At 42.4% G+C, this 15,854-nt stretch overlaps 1 protein-coding gene across 2 annotated transcripts; it reads right to left on the bottom strand.

Moving 5' to 3' along the window:
• Window positions 1-122: 122 nt before the first annotated feature.
• Window positions 123-8,807, bottom strand: NIPSNAP3A (nipsnap homolog 3A). 2 transcript variants are annotated; one of them, XM_050987199.1, is made up of 6 exons: window positions 8,662-8,807; window positions 6,481-6,682; window positions 3,348-3,509; window positions 1,627-1,776; window positions 1,149-1,235; window positions 123-1,038 (listed from the first exon to the last, which is right to left on the bottom strand). In XM_050987199.1, exons 1-6 carry the CDS (start codon window positions 8,737-8,739, stop codon window positions 962-964), a joined length of 756 nt encoding a protein of 251 aa, XP_050843156.1. In that variant the 5' UTR covers window positions 8,740-8,807; the 3' UTR covers window positions 123-961. The 2 variants fall into 2 exon arrangements, with proteins under 2 accessions (XP_050843156.1, XP_009094329.1); XM_009096081.3 differs by lacking the exon at window positions 8,662-8,807 and adding an exon at window positions 6,808-6,823.
• Window positions 8,808-15,854: the final 7,047 nt, after the last annotated feature.

Genomic DNA, 15,854 nt, shown 5'->3' with positions numbered 1-15,854 from the left:
GACCAAAAGACAAGACCTGCAAAATGAACACTGTACTTGGAGAATGAGATTGATCATTTCATAGTTAAAAAGAGGAAGAGCTTGAGCACTAAGAAATTAATTAGACACTTAAACACTAAGAATTAATGCTTTATGCTCATTTATTTAGCTTTCAACAGTCTGACAAAAAATATTTCAAAGAAGGACAGCACATGTAAATCAGTTGAGTCTGATGACACAATTGAACAAGAACAGTTAATCACCTTTAGCACCCTAAGCAAATATTAAAGTACCCAAGCCAAAGCTTGTGTGGATAACTCACAGTTTTGAGCAGTGTTTAATGAACAAAAAAAAGAAAAGGCTGAAATGAGCCATAACAAGTTATTATGTAAAAAGTCTCATGGCAGAGCTCATTAGGATACACTACCTAATCAGCCCCACTGTTGTATTTAAATGCAATTCCAGCAACACTGCTGTTGTACATTGCTCACTATTAATATAAAGTATGCCAGTGAGAATTCTGATTAAAACATAATTGGGTAAGATGTGGGAGCTTTCCTTCTTTAAACTGTATGGAGTAACTAAGATGTGATTATTATAAGAGGCATCAAAGTATGTTATAAAAATAATACCATCCCTGGCTGGAATGCTGGACAAGGGCACTTAACTTTCTCAGTTCGGTAAGTGATCTAGCTATGCAAAAAATCATGAAGAACTTAGGGATTAAAATAGATGTTGGTAATGCATGGTTTGTGTCATGATATGGCTCAAGTTCTTTGTCCTGGAAATGTAGGAACATCACCATAAGCTTCTGTTTAACAATTGGTATTAGAGTGCTGATTTACACTGCCAGTGGATCAGCATTTTGCACCCATTTTTTGTCAACAGAACAGCTCAGCTCATGAGGGATGGGGGTCCATGTCACTTGCTGACAGCACTTCCACCTTGTCTCTTCTGCCATCAGTTACATCCTTTAGGAAGGTTACTTCAGCGGTGAGCATTGCAGAGGAATCAGAAGCACATTTTGCTGGGACTCCAAGAATCTGACACTGTCACGCACTAAAATTAAAAACACATTTAATTAAGACAGTATTCCAATGCAAAGTAATACTTTTCTCAGCATGCATGCAGGTAACACAAATGAATTCTCTAGATTCATCACGTCTTACCAGCTGCTACAACTCTGGCATCTTCATGGGCGCTGTGTCTTCCTGCTGCCCGCTGATCTGGGCTCTCATTCCACCATAACACATGGACTGAGAAAGTACAAATAAAGTTAGCTGAGCACCATTATGCTGCAATACAACACGTACTCTAATCTAAGTCCTAGTAATCTGCCTTTATCTGTTACATGCCTTGCAGCTATGGGAAACAAATACTCCAGGCATGCCAGTGGTGGGATGATCTTTCACTGAGCCATTGCATGGTTTGACTTTAATATCAGATCTTAGAGTCTTTTAAGACTGGGGCAACTGGCTTAAGTCTATAACCCAATACACAAAGCTGGGTTCAAGGACTGTTTGTAGGACTTCAGTGATCCACAGCAACATTTTCAGCAAGCTGGCCAATCTTGATCCAGGATGGTGGCTTGCCCCTCTGCCTCTGCCCCTTCCTATGCCAAAATCTGTATCAGAAATTGATGAGTACCTGTGTTAAGTAATCCATATTCTGTGTGGAAAACACCAATCAGCTTGGTATATCCTGTGTTGATGTGAGCATTGATTGCAGATCGAAATGCTTCACCCCACAATGCTGGTCCACCAGGTTTCATCTGGAAAGTAACCCATTCATACACACCTAGAAGAAAAGGCAAACACTACCGCAAGGAAGGAAATACAAATTAATACACCAGATCTTGAGCCATGTCTCATGGCCACAGTGTATTTGCTGTGAGACCAGTATAATGTTTCTCTGCATTTGAGGACAGCAGGAAACTGCCCTTTCCTCCCAACATGCACTCACACCTTCCAGAGGCTCACAACAGCACAAGCCCACAAACAACAGTTAGTTCCAATAGTTCAAGTGTCAATCTAAGTACCAGGGCCCTGAAGAACAGGCTTCCCACAAAGCCCAACTTTGCAATTTTCAAGGCTGCATGAAGACTTTAGGATATTCAGACTACTTTGCAGATACCACAAGTGCTCATACTTGTTTGAGGGATTTGGGTGTCTGCTTGAGCGATGCTGGGTGTCTTTTCTAAGACTGGAGATGTTTTCTGGCATGAAGTGATTTATGACATTACAAACTCTTTTGACTCCTGGGAGTTGGTCACAGTATGATCTGACAGCATAACCAAAAGAGCAGGACTTTTTTAGCACCTCTGCTGTGCCAAGTGATCTCCCTTATTTATAGAGAAACAGCATAATTTGCCAAAAAACCTCCAGTCCTGCTAAAAGTTACTTGTCTTCTTTCTGTTCAGGTAGTTACTTCAGATCACGATTGTTGACACAGTAACAGAAAGCCAGACATTTGCTACTTGGGAGTGTCTGGTGTCACTCTCCAACAATAGGCTGGAGATAAACTACAACAGTGTTTGAAGTAGTGTCTCCAGACTTTAGAGAAAACTGGACTGCTTTCAAATTCAACAGCAGCAGCATAAAATTCCAAATCCTGAATAAAGGAAATAAAGAACAAAGATTGCTGTAGTTATATGTGTACTGAGGGCTGAAGCAAGTTCTGCTCCCTGTCACTTCATTGGCAAGAAAGCCTGCCAATGTTCATAAATTGGGGAACAGTCAATATTACTAACATCATATTTGCTACAGAGAAAGTAAAAATACAAAGAGACATGACTTCTACACCTAACCTATGATTGTTACAAAAACGGGCACAAGGAAGAACTGTGGAACTACAGCTCGGTCAGTCTCACCTCTCTATCCGGCAAGATCAAGGAGTAGATCCTTATGTTTGATTTTCATGTATCTTTAAAAAAGTAGGAAATCTTTTAAACTTTCTGTGAAAGAAGCAGTAACATCAAAGCAAATTGATAAGAGGAAAGTCTCTGTGAAAGAGAACAATGATTATCTAGGAAATGCCCTCTCACTGATGGGCAGACGAAGTCTGGGATGACTGCTCTGACCACACTATGGCACTGTCATTTTGCATATTCATTTAGCAAGTCACAATCCTGATCATTAACAACCTTGATGATCAGCGCTCTAGCTCTAGTCAGTTATTGATGTATGTTAGTGTAAATCCTTCCAAAAAACTCTGTTCCTCATTGTGTTATGTCACCTTTTCCACATGGATGCACGTACATGCATTTGTTACGTAAAGGGTCATAAAACTGTGCAAAACCTGGTTTAAACTTTAAGCCATTTTTTGCTAATGTCGGTAGCTTCAATCAGAAAAAGAAAAGATAAGCTCACCCCCTTCCTTTGAAGGCTTCCCAAGCTGACACCAGGGCACCAGATAAGCAACCTCATTGTGCTGCTTCTCTACCAAGGGGAGAGCCGCAGAGATGAATTTTCCCTGCCAGTCTTTGTCATTTGCTAGTGCATGCCGGACTGCTGTTCTGTGGGCAAAATTATCTGTAAAAAAGGAAAAAAACCCATGAAAAAATGAATACGATGTCACATCAGACTCAATCAAAATGTGTAACTGCAAGAAGGCAAACTACACTTATATAATTTTGAAACTGGTATTTTTAGACATCATATTAGCTCAAAGCAGATGTGGTAAGTTTCCTTTAAATTCTGCAAAACTTCCTCTAAAATCTGCTTTAACTCTCAGATTAAAATGAATTCAAGCCAAATGGAATTTTCCAAGAAAGTTTACAAAAGATTTAAAGTAAGTTAAGCAATTTTACTATTTAAAAAGATTTACACATAGCAATTGCAGGGACTACTGGATGTGGCAACAGTTACCAAGGATAAGATTTGGAGAAAGCACAGTGGATATAGAAATGAAGCGGAAAAAAATCAGGAGAAGTAATAGTCTACCAAGAAAAAAACTAATAATTGTGCTTTGGCTTATGTGAAGTGACATTAAAAGTGTAGAATTAATGTTTGAGTGTTCAGTTACATAAAAAGATGTTAAATGCCCAAAAGCTAAACCATTTCTCCTCTTTTTTTTTCCCTTGATGGAAAACAAATCCACTTAATTAAGAGTGTGAATTTCAACTGCTTAGGCTGCAGTGGCATCTTAAGCAATATATTTATGCAGACAGCCCCCAGTATTACAAAAGAAAAATCTAGCATCTGAGGATGGGAAGAACTTTGAGAAATATCAGTATCTTGGGACTAAGAGGTAAATATAGAAATTATGTAAGTAGGGATCTGATGAATCAAGGAGGAAGGATGTTGTAAAGTTTGTTCATTTCTCAGATCATAGTGTGGTCTCAGGGTGGGGGGAGGAGCTACCACAATTACACTTTAAAACACTGTTAGGAAACAAAACGTATAGGTTTTCTCTTAGTTTTGCATTTTAAAGGTTTCCCATAGATTTTTTTAAATTTAGAGATAGTCAGTCACTACAGCCAAGAATAAAATGTTCTGAGAAGCAGGACAATATATAAATGCAAGTGAACTCAAAATATTGACAAATGAATGGTCCTCTCTTGAAGGAACAGAAAGACATGGCTGCCCAGGTAATGAAAAATGTTGAGGTACTCAATGTTCTTTTTTGCCTTGGTCTGCACTGGCAAGTGCTCCAGCCAGACCACGCAAGTCACAGAAGGCAAAGGCAGGCACTCTGAAAATGAAGAACCACCTGCTGTAGGAAAAGTCCAGGTTTGAGACCATCTAAGGGACATGAAGGTGCACAAATCAACACGACTTAATCGGATACATTCATGGGTCCTGAGGAAACTGTCAGAGGAAGTAGCTAAGCCACAATTCATTGTATTTGACAAGTTATGGCAGCCCATTTTTAAAAAAGAACATAAAAAAGAACTGCAGATCTACAGCTTGGTCAGTCTCACCTCTATGCCTGGCAAGATCCTTATGGAAGCTATGCCAAGGCTTATGGAAGGCCATGAGGTGATTGGTGACAGCCAAAATGGCTTCACTAAGGGTAAATTGTGCCTGACTAATTTTGGCCTTCTGTGATGGAGTTACAGCTTTGGTGGATGAGGGAAGAATGACTGACATCAGAGGAGGTGACAAAGATGATCCAAGCGCTCAAGCACATCTCCTGTGAAGAAAAGCTGCAAGAGTTTGGGCTATTCAGCCTGAAGAAGAGAAGGCTCCAAGGAGACCTTACAGCAGTATTCCAGCACCTAAAGGGAGCCTATAAGAGAGCTGGAGAGGCACGTTTTATGAGGGCATTTGTGAAAGGACAAGAGGGAATGACTTCAAACTGACAAAGGGTAGACTTAGAATCACAGGATGGTTTGGATTGGAAGGAACCTCTAAACATCACCTAGTTTCAACCCCCCGGCCATGTGAGGGGACACCAGCCACACAGAGCTTCATTCAGCCTGCCTTATATATCTTCTGGGATGGAGTAAGATTTAGACTAGATATCATGAATAAATTCTTCACTGTGAGAATGCTGAGGCACTGGAGCAGATTGTTCAGAGAAGCTGTGGATGCCCAATCCCTGGAAGTATTAAAGGCCAGGCTGGATATGGCCCTGAGCAACATGGTTGAGAGGAACCAAACAATTCTCTGATTCCATGATTCATCCCTCCAAAACAAAAGGGGTGATCCTTTAATCACAAACAGGTACTGTGACCACAGTGGACTTCAATGAGCACACAGACTCAACATCCAGATACACCAAGACTGCAGCAGGTGCTCAAGGGTAATTATACACAAGTATCACTTGTGTATTTGGGGAAAGAACACAAGTATCACTTCCCTTGGCCTCCACAAAAAGCACAGCCAGCACAACTAGTTTTTAGCATAATAGTAGCTTTTTTGGCTTACCTGCACCTTCCATGTCAGTATCAACTCCAACAAGATAAAAAGTTGATCATACTGCAAAAACCATATTGCTAGCAAGGTTTAAGTTGCAACAAAAACACTCTGCATGTCTGAGAAGTCAGACCTGGTGGAGTGGCTTCCTACCTCAGTACAGGCCCACTGCACAAGGAGTTTAAGCATGCAAGCTGCATGCTCATTTTTTTATGGGAGTGACTGGTACTCTGAGCTAAAATACAAGAACAATTTTACATGCGTATAAACACACAAAGACTGCATATGTGTGCATATTTCCTTTTTTCCATTTGCTTTGAAGGTTTTGAGACATTTGTGGAACAGACCCTAAGTTAAAAATATTTACCATGAATGAAACACTCTGCCACAGTTCCTCTTAGATCTGTTTTGAACAGAGACTGCTGTTCAAGAACATCTGTAACTTTCTCATCCTACCACGTCAAAGTTGCCCTGACAAGCTCTGATGTCCCCTTTCACTAGTCAGTACAGGAGGAGTGTTTTGGGGCACCTCCTTACAATGAGAGCAACAAATAAAAGCCAGGTAAGCATTCCCCTCACCTTCTTGCCGAGGAGACGGGGGACACAGAGAGAGCAGAGCAGCACGAAGAGATGCTGACCGTACCGTACTTCCAAATGTGGAGCACCCTGTTCATCGCTCCCAGCTCCGAGTACCAGAATCCCACCAGCTCCGAGTGGGCAGTGCGAAAGTGAAAGTACTTGTTGACCATTTCCAAAAACTCCTTCATCTTCGCTGGCTTAATATCATATGTGCGAATTTCATAGAAAATGCCATTATTCTGTCTGGGCCCTGTAGCAAGGCATACCTGAAAGAAAATAGTAAGAAAAAATAGTAAAAAACAATTATCCAGCCAGAAAGTTGTATTCTAATTTTTTTAAAATTAATACTACAGAAGGATCTGTTACTGCAGGTTGGGAGAGGGATACCTACTTCACGACATCCACTACAAAAGAAGTACCTTTTCAGACTTTTCTTAGGAAGTATTTCCAATGTGCATTATTTGCTGCCACTCCTTTTGGCAATGCAACAGAATGTCCCTTTTTTTTGATGCACTCAACTGTTTAATTATTAGCTCATAATAAAGCAGGATTCTTCATTTCTCAACCTCTTCCTCAGCAAGTCAGCAGCAAGATGCATTGGCTAAACACGTTATTCAAAAGCAAGGCTGCTGAGACGCCACCAAAGAGGAAGCAACACCAACATCTGCCTGTGCTGCACTTACCCAACCAACTCACACTACTGCATTGTATTTTTCCACTGACAACCACATACCAGTATTAGGAAATTACATATTATTGGCAAATGAAAGAAAAAGATACCAACACTTAGGAAAGAGTGATTTGTTCCAACAAAAGATTGCTCAAGTCGACATCCTAGCTCTTTACTGGCTGCTTCCCAAGGGCTGATCAAGAACAGTTTTTCTGTTCATATTACATAAAACTCTTTGGGAGTCCCAGACTAAGTGTACTATTGCAGTTGCCTCAATAACCTGGAACATGCTACTCACCTCTCAAATAAAACATGAAAAATTAGGGCCAAAACACAGCTTTGGCCTTAGCCCATGTTTGCACAGAGGCAGCTACCAGATGGATTTTTCACATGAATCTGAAGGCATGAGCACCATGCAACTCAAGCAGCAGAATAGAATTGTTTATGTTTAGAAATTACTTTAAGATCATCCCAACCACTGTGAATCCAGATGTGCCATGTCCACCACTAAAACATATCCTCAAGTGACAAGTCTACCTGTTTTCAAACACTTCCAGGGGTGGTGACTCCACCATTCCCCTGTTGGAGTGCTTTACAACCCTTTCAGTGAATAAATTTCTCCTAACATCCTCTCCTGGTTTAGGCAATTTGAAGCGGCTTCCTCTAATTCTGTCACTTGTTTCCTGGGAGAAGAGCCTGACCCTCCCACTCACAGATGGCTGCATCTCCAGGTCGCTGAATACAGAAGGTAAAAAACTAAGGCTTTGTTCCTCAATGGCCCTTTGCGGCATGACACATCCATGTGTACTGGCTTCCATGAGTCACAGCTCCTTGGGGCTGACATAAACCCTTGCAGGATCCTGACTGAGTACGGAGCCTGCAGGAGAGACCCATTCCACACTGGATTTCTGTGGGACTCAAGAGGCCCAGAAGGTTTCTGCTGCTTGGACAGACACCGGGACACTGCAGGCCCACTTCTGTTCCAGAGAGGGGCAATGGAGCTGGTGAAGGGTCTGGAGCACAAGTCCTACGAGGAGGAGCTGTGACTGAGGGAACCGGGGGTGTTTAGCCTGGTGAAGAAAAGGCTCAGGGTGACCTTATCATCTCCACAACTGCCTGAAAGGAGGGTACAACCAGGTGGGGGTCTGCATCTTCTTGCAGGCCGAGGACAGTGACAAGGTAAGAGGGCACAGGCTCAAGCGACAGCGGGAAAGGTCCAGACTGGACATCAGGAAGAAATTCTTTACAGACTGGGTGATGGGACATCGGAATGGGCTGCCAAGGGACGTGGTGGAGTCGCCGTCCTTCGGGGTGTTTAAGGAAAGGCTGGACGCGACACTTGGCGCCACGGTCTGCTTCACAGGGCGGTGGTACTCGAGCGTGGGCCGGACTCGCTGACTTCAGCAATCTTTTCCAACCCAACTGATCCCGTGACCGGAGAATGGATCCCAAAGGACCCCACACGACTCCGGCAGGGCCCGGCGCTCGGCGCGCCCGTAGGCTCGTGGCGGACGGTGTCGCGATAGCGACAGGCCCCGCGCGGAGGGAACGGCCCCGCCCGCCCCCCGCCTCTACCTGCGGGCCGGCGCTCGGCAGGGCCAGGCGGGCGGCGGCGGCGGCGAGCGGGCGGCGGAGCAGCGCCGGCAGCAGCATAGTGGGCACGGCCCGGTCACGGACACACACAGACACGGACACGGACACCGCCAGCCGTGGGGGCGGCACGGGGGGCGGTGGAGCCGCTGGCACCGCCTCTGCAGCCCGCCCCGCCGCCTCGGCCGCCCCGCCCCGCCGCCTCGGTCGCCCGCCCCGCCGCCTGCGCACCGAGGCGCCGGTGGGCGGACTGGGCGCGGACGGAGCGGGGTGCAGAAGGCATAGCTGTTGTGGTTTTAAGCTCAGCTGGAGATGAAGCAGGTCTCCGCTGAGCTTCCCCCCGCCCCTCCCTTTCCCACATCGGTGGAATGCGAAGAATCGAATTAAAACTTGTGTGTTGACATAAGAAGAGCTTCATAACTGAAGCAACCACAAGCGCTCCAGTGCAGTTGCTCACCACCCACTGACTCAGCCAGACCCCCCTCGCAAAACCAGATCATCCGCCCTCCCAGGTCACTCCCCCCCGCTCAAAACGCGGCATGACGTTCTGTGTGTGCGACATCCCTTTGGTCAGTTCGGGTCACCTGTCCCGGCCGTGCTCCCTCCCATTTCCATTTGCGTGCCGCCTCCTTGGCGGAGCATGAGAGAAGGGGGGAAAAAAAGTCCTTGACGTAGGATAAACACGACTTGGCAAAATACCAAGCCATCAGTGTGTTATCAACAGCATTCTTATTCCAAATCCAAAACACAGCCCTGTAATAGCTACTGAGAAAAAATTAACTCTACCTCAGCTGTAACTAGGGGCAACAGCTGAGAATTGCTCCTTTAAATTACCCGGCATGGGTACCTGAAATGTGGGATCTGTGCGTCTGCCCATGCACCTGAATGAAATAAAAAGTATCCTAGCTGCTTGAGGAGACTTGTACCTCACAGGCTGCCCTGGGGCAAATCACTCAGTAACATCACCCACACGCCAGCACCAAACTTCAAACAGATCACACTGATCCTCCTCTGCAGAATCAAACTTAAAAGTGTGCAGACAGAAATCCTTCATCAGCAGTACTCCTCCGTAAGGAAGTCGCATGGCACTCTTCTGTGGCATTCTTTTGGTGAAACCAGAAGTGGCAGCCGTGCACAGCAACAGGATCTCCCACCTGCTTACAGCTCTGGGGCCAGTCTCATACTTCTTCCAACCACACAGTTACCAAGGGATGAGATTTGTTGCTGAGACTGTATCTTTGCAGGGTCAAATATTGACTAAGAGGAATATAAAGAAAAAATTTCTTCTGTTACTAGTGCAATCTAGAGTTCTACCTTGGGAGACAAATCAGCTAGCAAAGGATGCTTTCTGGAAGGCTACCTAAATTTACAAGTCATCTTTTATGATTCCTCTTAATACGGGCAGCACTTTCCTTCTTGTACACCAAATAATTCATTTTGAGGGTCTCTGCATAAAATTAAATGTTATAAGAGCAATTATGAATTCATGCCTATGAAGCTTTCATGCTTTTTCTCACAATAAACAAATTTTCATTTTCTTAAACACAAATTCAGGAAGAAAGATTGTCTAAATTAAAATATGATTAAAAAACTTGTTCTAACATATTAAAAGAGTATTATGGAAAGAATGAAGCATCTATATTGTGTATATGCTTATGTTATTTTGCAAGTGGTTGCATTTGTTACAGATTTTTTGCAGTATGGCATGAAATAAATCTCAGAGTTTCTACAGCAGAACCACATAGTCACAGAATGACATGAAGTGTGATTACTGACACAGTTGTTTCCACTTTAAATTTGGTTTAACATGGAAGATTTTTTTCATTTAAGAAAAATTGTGTTTCGGCTGAATGCAAAGAATATGATGGCAAATTCAAAAATATTTAAATGTCTCCATTGTTTATCTCATTGTATGGTTGAAGCGATGTTCTTCATAACCATATTGTAGTGGAATATTCCTTCACATTTTTAAGAGATTTCATTTTTATAATTTGAACATTTTCTGTGTTTGCTTTCTCATCAGTAAAGTTCACACAAGTCAGGATTTGAAGTGAGTAGTGATAAAAAGCAGGTTTTGTTCTTGCTAACCTAAATAGCCAAGAAGAAGCTTTGGTTTTATATTTATTTTTGTGTAGTTGGGGAATAGAAAGGTGGTCATGACTTTCATAACTGAGCATAACAGTTCTAAACAGTGCAGAGTTAAAATGTATAAAACTGCACTGGAATTCAGTGAAGGTCTGAAATGATTCCCTGAAACAAGTCAGGGAATGATTTTACACAGCAGGTAAATTTGAGAAAACTGCAGTGAAGGAAATGACTAAGAAAAAATTTGTTGAGAAGACTGTTCTTTCAGCTCTGCAATTTTGCCTGGGATTTGGGTTTGCTATACTTCCTGGTATTTTCTCATTCATATTCTTCTAGAAGTCCATGGGTATCTCTGTCTTTCTATGTGGATGTGGCAGAGACAGTGGTGAAGAGAGAGAGAAGTCCACTGTGGTCACAGTACCTGTTTGTGATTAAAGGATCATCCCTTTTGTTTTGGAGGGATGAATCATGGAATCAGAGAATTGTTTGGTTCCTCTCAACCATGTTGCTCGTGTTCACCACTCCTACTCCTGTCAGAGACTCAAAAGACTGTCTACTCCTGTAGCTCCTACTCCTGTCAGAGACTCAAAAGACTGTCTACCAATACATAGAATGGTGAATGGGAACTGTGCTTCACACACAGTTCACAGATGGTACTGAACATCTGGGAATGACAGAGTTAATCTTGTGGAAGAATGCATACTGAATAGTATCCTGTTTTTGATGAGATGTTTTTAGTTTGGTTGTGAATTCATGAATCATGCGCCATGTTCAATTTATGTAGCTGTGATTTACAGAGCTGCCCGAGTACAAGAGGTTTATTAAAAAATTTTCTTTCTATTGGAAGCCAAGCTCCATGGAGACAAAATGTAAGAAGGTGATTTGTGGACATTGTAATCCCTGCATGAAACATTTTCATCCATTCTCATTTTCCCAGGGAACAGGAAATACTTTTAATCTCATCTGTGTGTGTCTTGTGAATGTGGGCGAGGTGTGGGAAGGAGTTATACTCCATGTGAGATGGTGATAATGGAAAAAAGGTACCAAAAGGTTCAGTGCTTTCAAAAGCAGCCTAAACTTCCTTTGTGTTGTTTGTTTAAATGCAAAGTAACTCAGAATTTTAGAAAAGGAGAAAGCACAGTACCTGTTCCTTAGCTAGGGGGATGTTCCCATTTGCTTCCAGCAAATCACAGCTTCCCGTTTGCTATTGCAGGAATGATAAAACAGGGACATTTCCTTCTATTTCTCCATAAATCTTTCAGCTTGAATTCCTTTCTCAGAAAGGCAGTTTTCAGAAGTACAGGAAGGTATAACGCATCATGCATTTTCTTTCAGTAGCAGTAGGGTTTCCATTACAAAGTGCCGTGCTGTTTGTAGGCTTGAGAAAGGTGTCCAAAAGCTTGCTTAGTTTGTTAGACACAGGCTTTTTGCTGTTAGGTTTTCACAAATCTCTCATACTGAGTGCTTCCCTTCCTCTCTCTCAATCTGCTGCTGTGTGAGCAAGTAAGAAGTGGTTTCCTGCTATGCACACAAGGCAACATTCCTGAATGTAATGCAGCCTCTTGGTATGTTCCCAGTAGGCCAGAACATGTAAATATCCTCTGGTTTCCATTCGCTCAGCTGTTCCATATGAAAATGTGGATAACAACTTAGCAAACTTGGTATTTTCTTCCCTGTCTTTCCTAGCAAGTATGCATTCCTCATCTCATTAAAACAATCAGTATTGTGTATAAATATTTATTGTGTAGAACTGATTAGAATGCCTGAAAGAACCAATGTCATCTTTGTGTTTAGCAGGGATAAGAGTCACGTTAGTGTTCTTTGTACCTAGGGCCTGGGGACATGGTTGAACCAGAGTCATATGCAGGTGCCCTACCAGGCTGTGAATGAGCACAGAAAAAATTGGTTCCATGTTTTTGCTTTGCTGGAGAAGGCAGCAGGACAACAATATAGCACTTTGTCTCTCAGAGAAGCAGGTCTGTGTTGTTCCCTCTGGTTTTATACACTCCTCACCCCATGTGCCGAGGTTTAACACATTCCCTGACCACACCCAGGAGCGTGACATGGAGCCTGACATTCCCTAATATGGAGCCCATCAGCTTTCTTGGCCTGGCTGAGACTGTCTTCCAGAGCTGCACAGTTGAAAGAAAAAGGCAGAGCAGGTGCTCATGGCTATGTGGAAGGGAATTAGAAAGCTGCTTCATACTTCCTGGGGTTTTTTTGAACACTTAAGTCTGACGTTTGTCATCACAGCACTTTGTGTCAATGCTTATATAAAATCTTGGAGGAGATCAGTTCTACTCTATTAAATGCTCTCTGCTTATCTTTCAAGTAGCCATAGCACAAACCTAGTAGAAGGCCGCTATTCCATTCGAATTGTGCTCAAAAGAAAACATTCATATATGTTCCCTGTTCTTTTTTTTAGAAGGCCTGTTTCTTACACCCTTCATTAATGGATTTTTTCTTTCTTTTAATTTCCTGGGAAAACTGTAAAAGTTTAATGATTCCAGAAGAAGGACATAATTCCAGTTAAAGACAACACACACGCTGAAATCTTCAATTTGTTTTTGTACAAATGGTTTTATCCTAAACTTCTGAATTATATACATTAAAAAAGCTCTTCCCTGTCAACAGGCCAAAAATATTACAATATTTTAAAATGGTATTAATTGTTTATGCTTATTATTTGACCACTCTAATTGCCGTTTTTCCTCTCAGAATATCTACTTGGGCTTTGCAAATGATATTTTTAAAAGCTGAGGGTGAAATATTCCTTTTAGTAAATCCATTTTTAGTTAATTGGGAAAAAACGAATGCTCTGCTTGCATGTCTTCACAGATGGGATGACATAAGGTAGCTTCTCACACTGTAGATATTTAAAGCGCGATGCAGCTGAGAACTGGGAGGCCTTTGCTACAAAGAGCACTGAAAGAATTCAACATGAAACAGAGGCTTACATGAGGAAGACCTAGCTGGTTGACTTGTTACTTCCCATGTACTAACTAGCTCAATTAACATTTTCACTAATAAAATTAAGACCTTAAATGATGCTGATACATCACCTAGATCCTCTCTCCTTAGTTAACTCTCTACAGGCTTCTCTTACTTGCTTCTCCTTTATGTGTATGACAAGCTTTCCTCTAGAAGCAGAGTGAGATTTTCTCTAGCATTTAACCAAAGTTGCACTTGTACTCTTCTTGTCTCAAATGCACCACCTACACACTGAGAGAGGGTATTTCTATTTTTTATTCTAGTTTGTGCAAAGTATGAGCTAGGTGGTGACCCCCAGAAGGCCAGATCCCCAGTCATCAAAATTTTACACCAGTTGTACAATTTAGCAAACAAAGAAATCACAGTTCATTGACTACAAGTTACATAGTTCTCTTAAAAATTAGTATTATACCTTCTACTGGTTAACTGATTATCTCTCTTGTCATAGTAATTAGTTCACATGCGTAGATTTCTTTTCTTTTGAGTTTGTATGTTTCTTTAGTTCATGGGCTGCGAGTCGGTGGTCCCCATCTCTCTCAGAATTGCTATTTACCCAGTTGGAGCTGATCTCAACACAGTTGCTGTGTTTGCTTTATTATTTTCTTCCTTATCTTAGGAGTCGTGCCAAAAGTCCTTGTGGCACATAAATTCTGCTTTGTTTTTGTCCACTATCAGCAGTACATCCTTCTCCCCAAGCTTTGTTAACCTCCCACTAGCTCTGAAATTACTGAAGCATGTTAAGCTTTTAACCTTAACAAGGCAGTTCTACCAACAAGTAATTTGTCTTTCTACTTCTGGACATCATTCTGAACCCATGTTCTCTTGAAAAGAAGTAAGATAGGAGATAAATATTGTTTTATGATAGACTCTAACATCTCTTGTATGAAAGCAGGTAAAGCCAGGTACCACAGATCATTATTTCAGGGCCACCCACCATTCCTTGGTTCCATGTTTTCTGTCTTCTACACAGAGGCCTGGCATATTGAATTTGGAGAAAGCCTGAGTGGTTTCAGCTGAGGAACAATATTGTGCCTCCTAACGTCCAAATCTTTTTGAGGCCTTATGTCATAGAGGAATCAAGCAAAAATGCCTCTTGCCTCAGATTTTTATAAAGGAAGAGAGAGTCCAGGTGTAAGGCAATTTCTTACCTTGCAGTGTCATGCCTGGCCCAGCCCATAGGTGAAGAAAAGTCACAGTCCTTTGCAGGCATAACAAGTGTGTGTGGGGAGGGTGTGACTGGCCCTTGCGCTGCCCCAAGTCTAAGGACAGCGCAGCTCATTTACTGTGAGACTCATCAAGCTGGGTGGAGATCCACCAGGGCTGGCACATAATAAGCATCTCATTTCTAGGGATTTTGTTCTTTATCTCTTTATCTGTGACCCACTGTAATACCAGTAATACTACTTATGCGACTGACCTATGCAGCCTTCAGCAAAAGTCCCTGTGTTAATAAAAGGGACTCCCTGATGGCTACACCTGGCCTCCTAGAGGCCAGTCTTCTCCTATAAGATTTTTTTTAAAATGAAAAACCAAAAATAGTAAGTGAGATTTCTAAGCAAGATTTAATACCTCCAGAAGCTCACCTCTCCTAGTTATTGGTGCATTGCTTAGATAAACATCTGTTTCTTGTAGAAAAACAGCCTTGTCCCACTTGCCTGGAAAAGTTATTCCTTCTTCCACTCTCTGTAAATAACCTCTTTCAAGGCTTCCTTTGCCTGAAGTTGCATTGAAATGAACACTGATAATAGGAGTCTGTTTCTGCCTTGGTTCCTCTTCCCTCAAGCCTTAAAAAACTTGCTTTTCTTGGTATCACAAGATGAGAGGTTCTCTGCTATGCATCTCTTGCCAAAATTCAGGAGGCACTACTGATCTTTAGGGTAATGAGCTGCATATTGGTGCTAATCACACAGGGCACATTTGCAGCAGTACATGTCAACTCCCTCAGCATCTGTCCAGCATGGTGCCAGCCCTGTCTCTGTCCTTCTGATCTACATGCTTGTGCAATGGGCAGAGCTGAAGGCTGAACTACTTCACCTACCTGTGAGCGAGCTATGGTTAACATAGGTTGAACAGGCTGAGCTGGGTATAGCTCAGTTAAATAA

This window comes from Serinus canaria, chromosome Z (genome assembly GCF_022539315.1).
Source record: "Serinus canaria isolate serCan28SL12 chromosome Z, serCan2020, whole genome shotgun sequence".
NCBI lineage: Eukaryota > Metazoa > Chordata > Aves > Passeriformes > Fringillidae > Serinus > Serinus canaria.
Note: the sequence above shows the minus strand (reverse complement) of the source record. Positions and strands in the feature narration are given on the sequence as shown.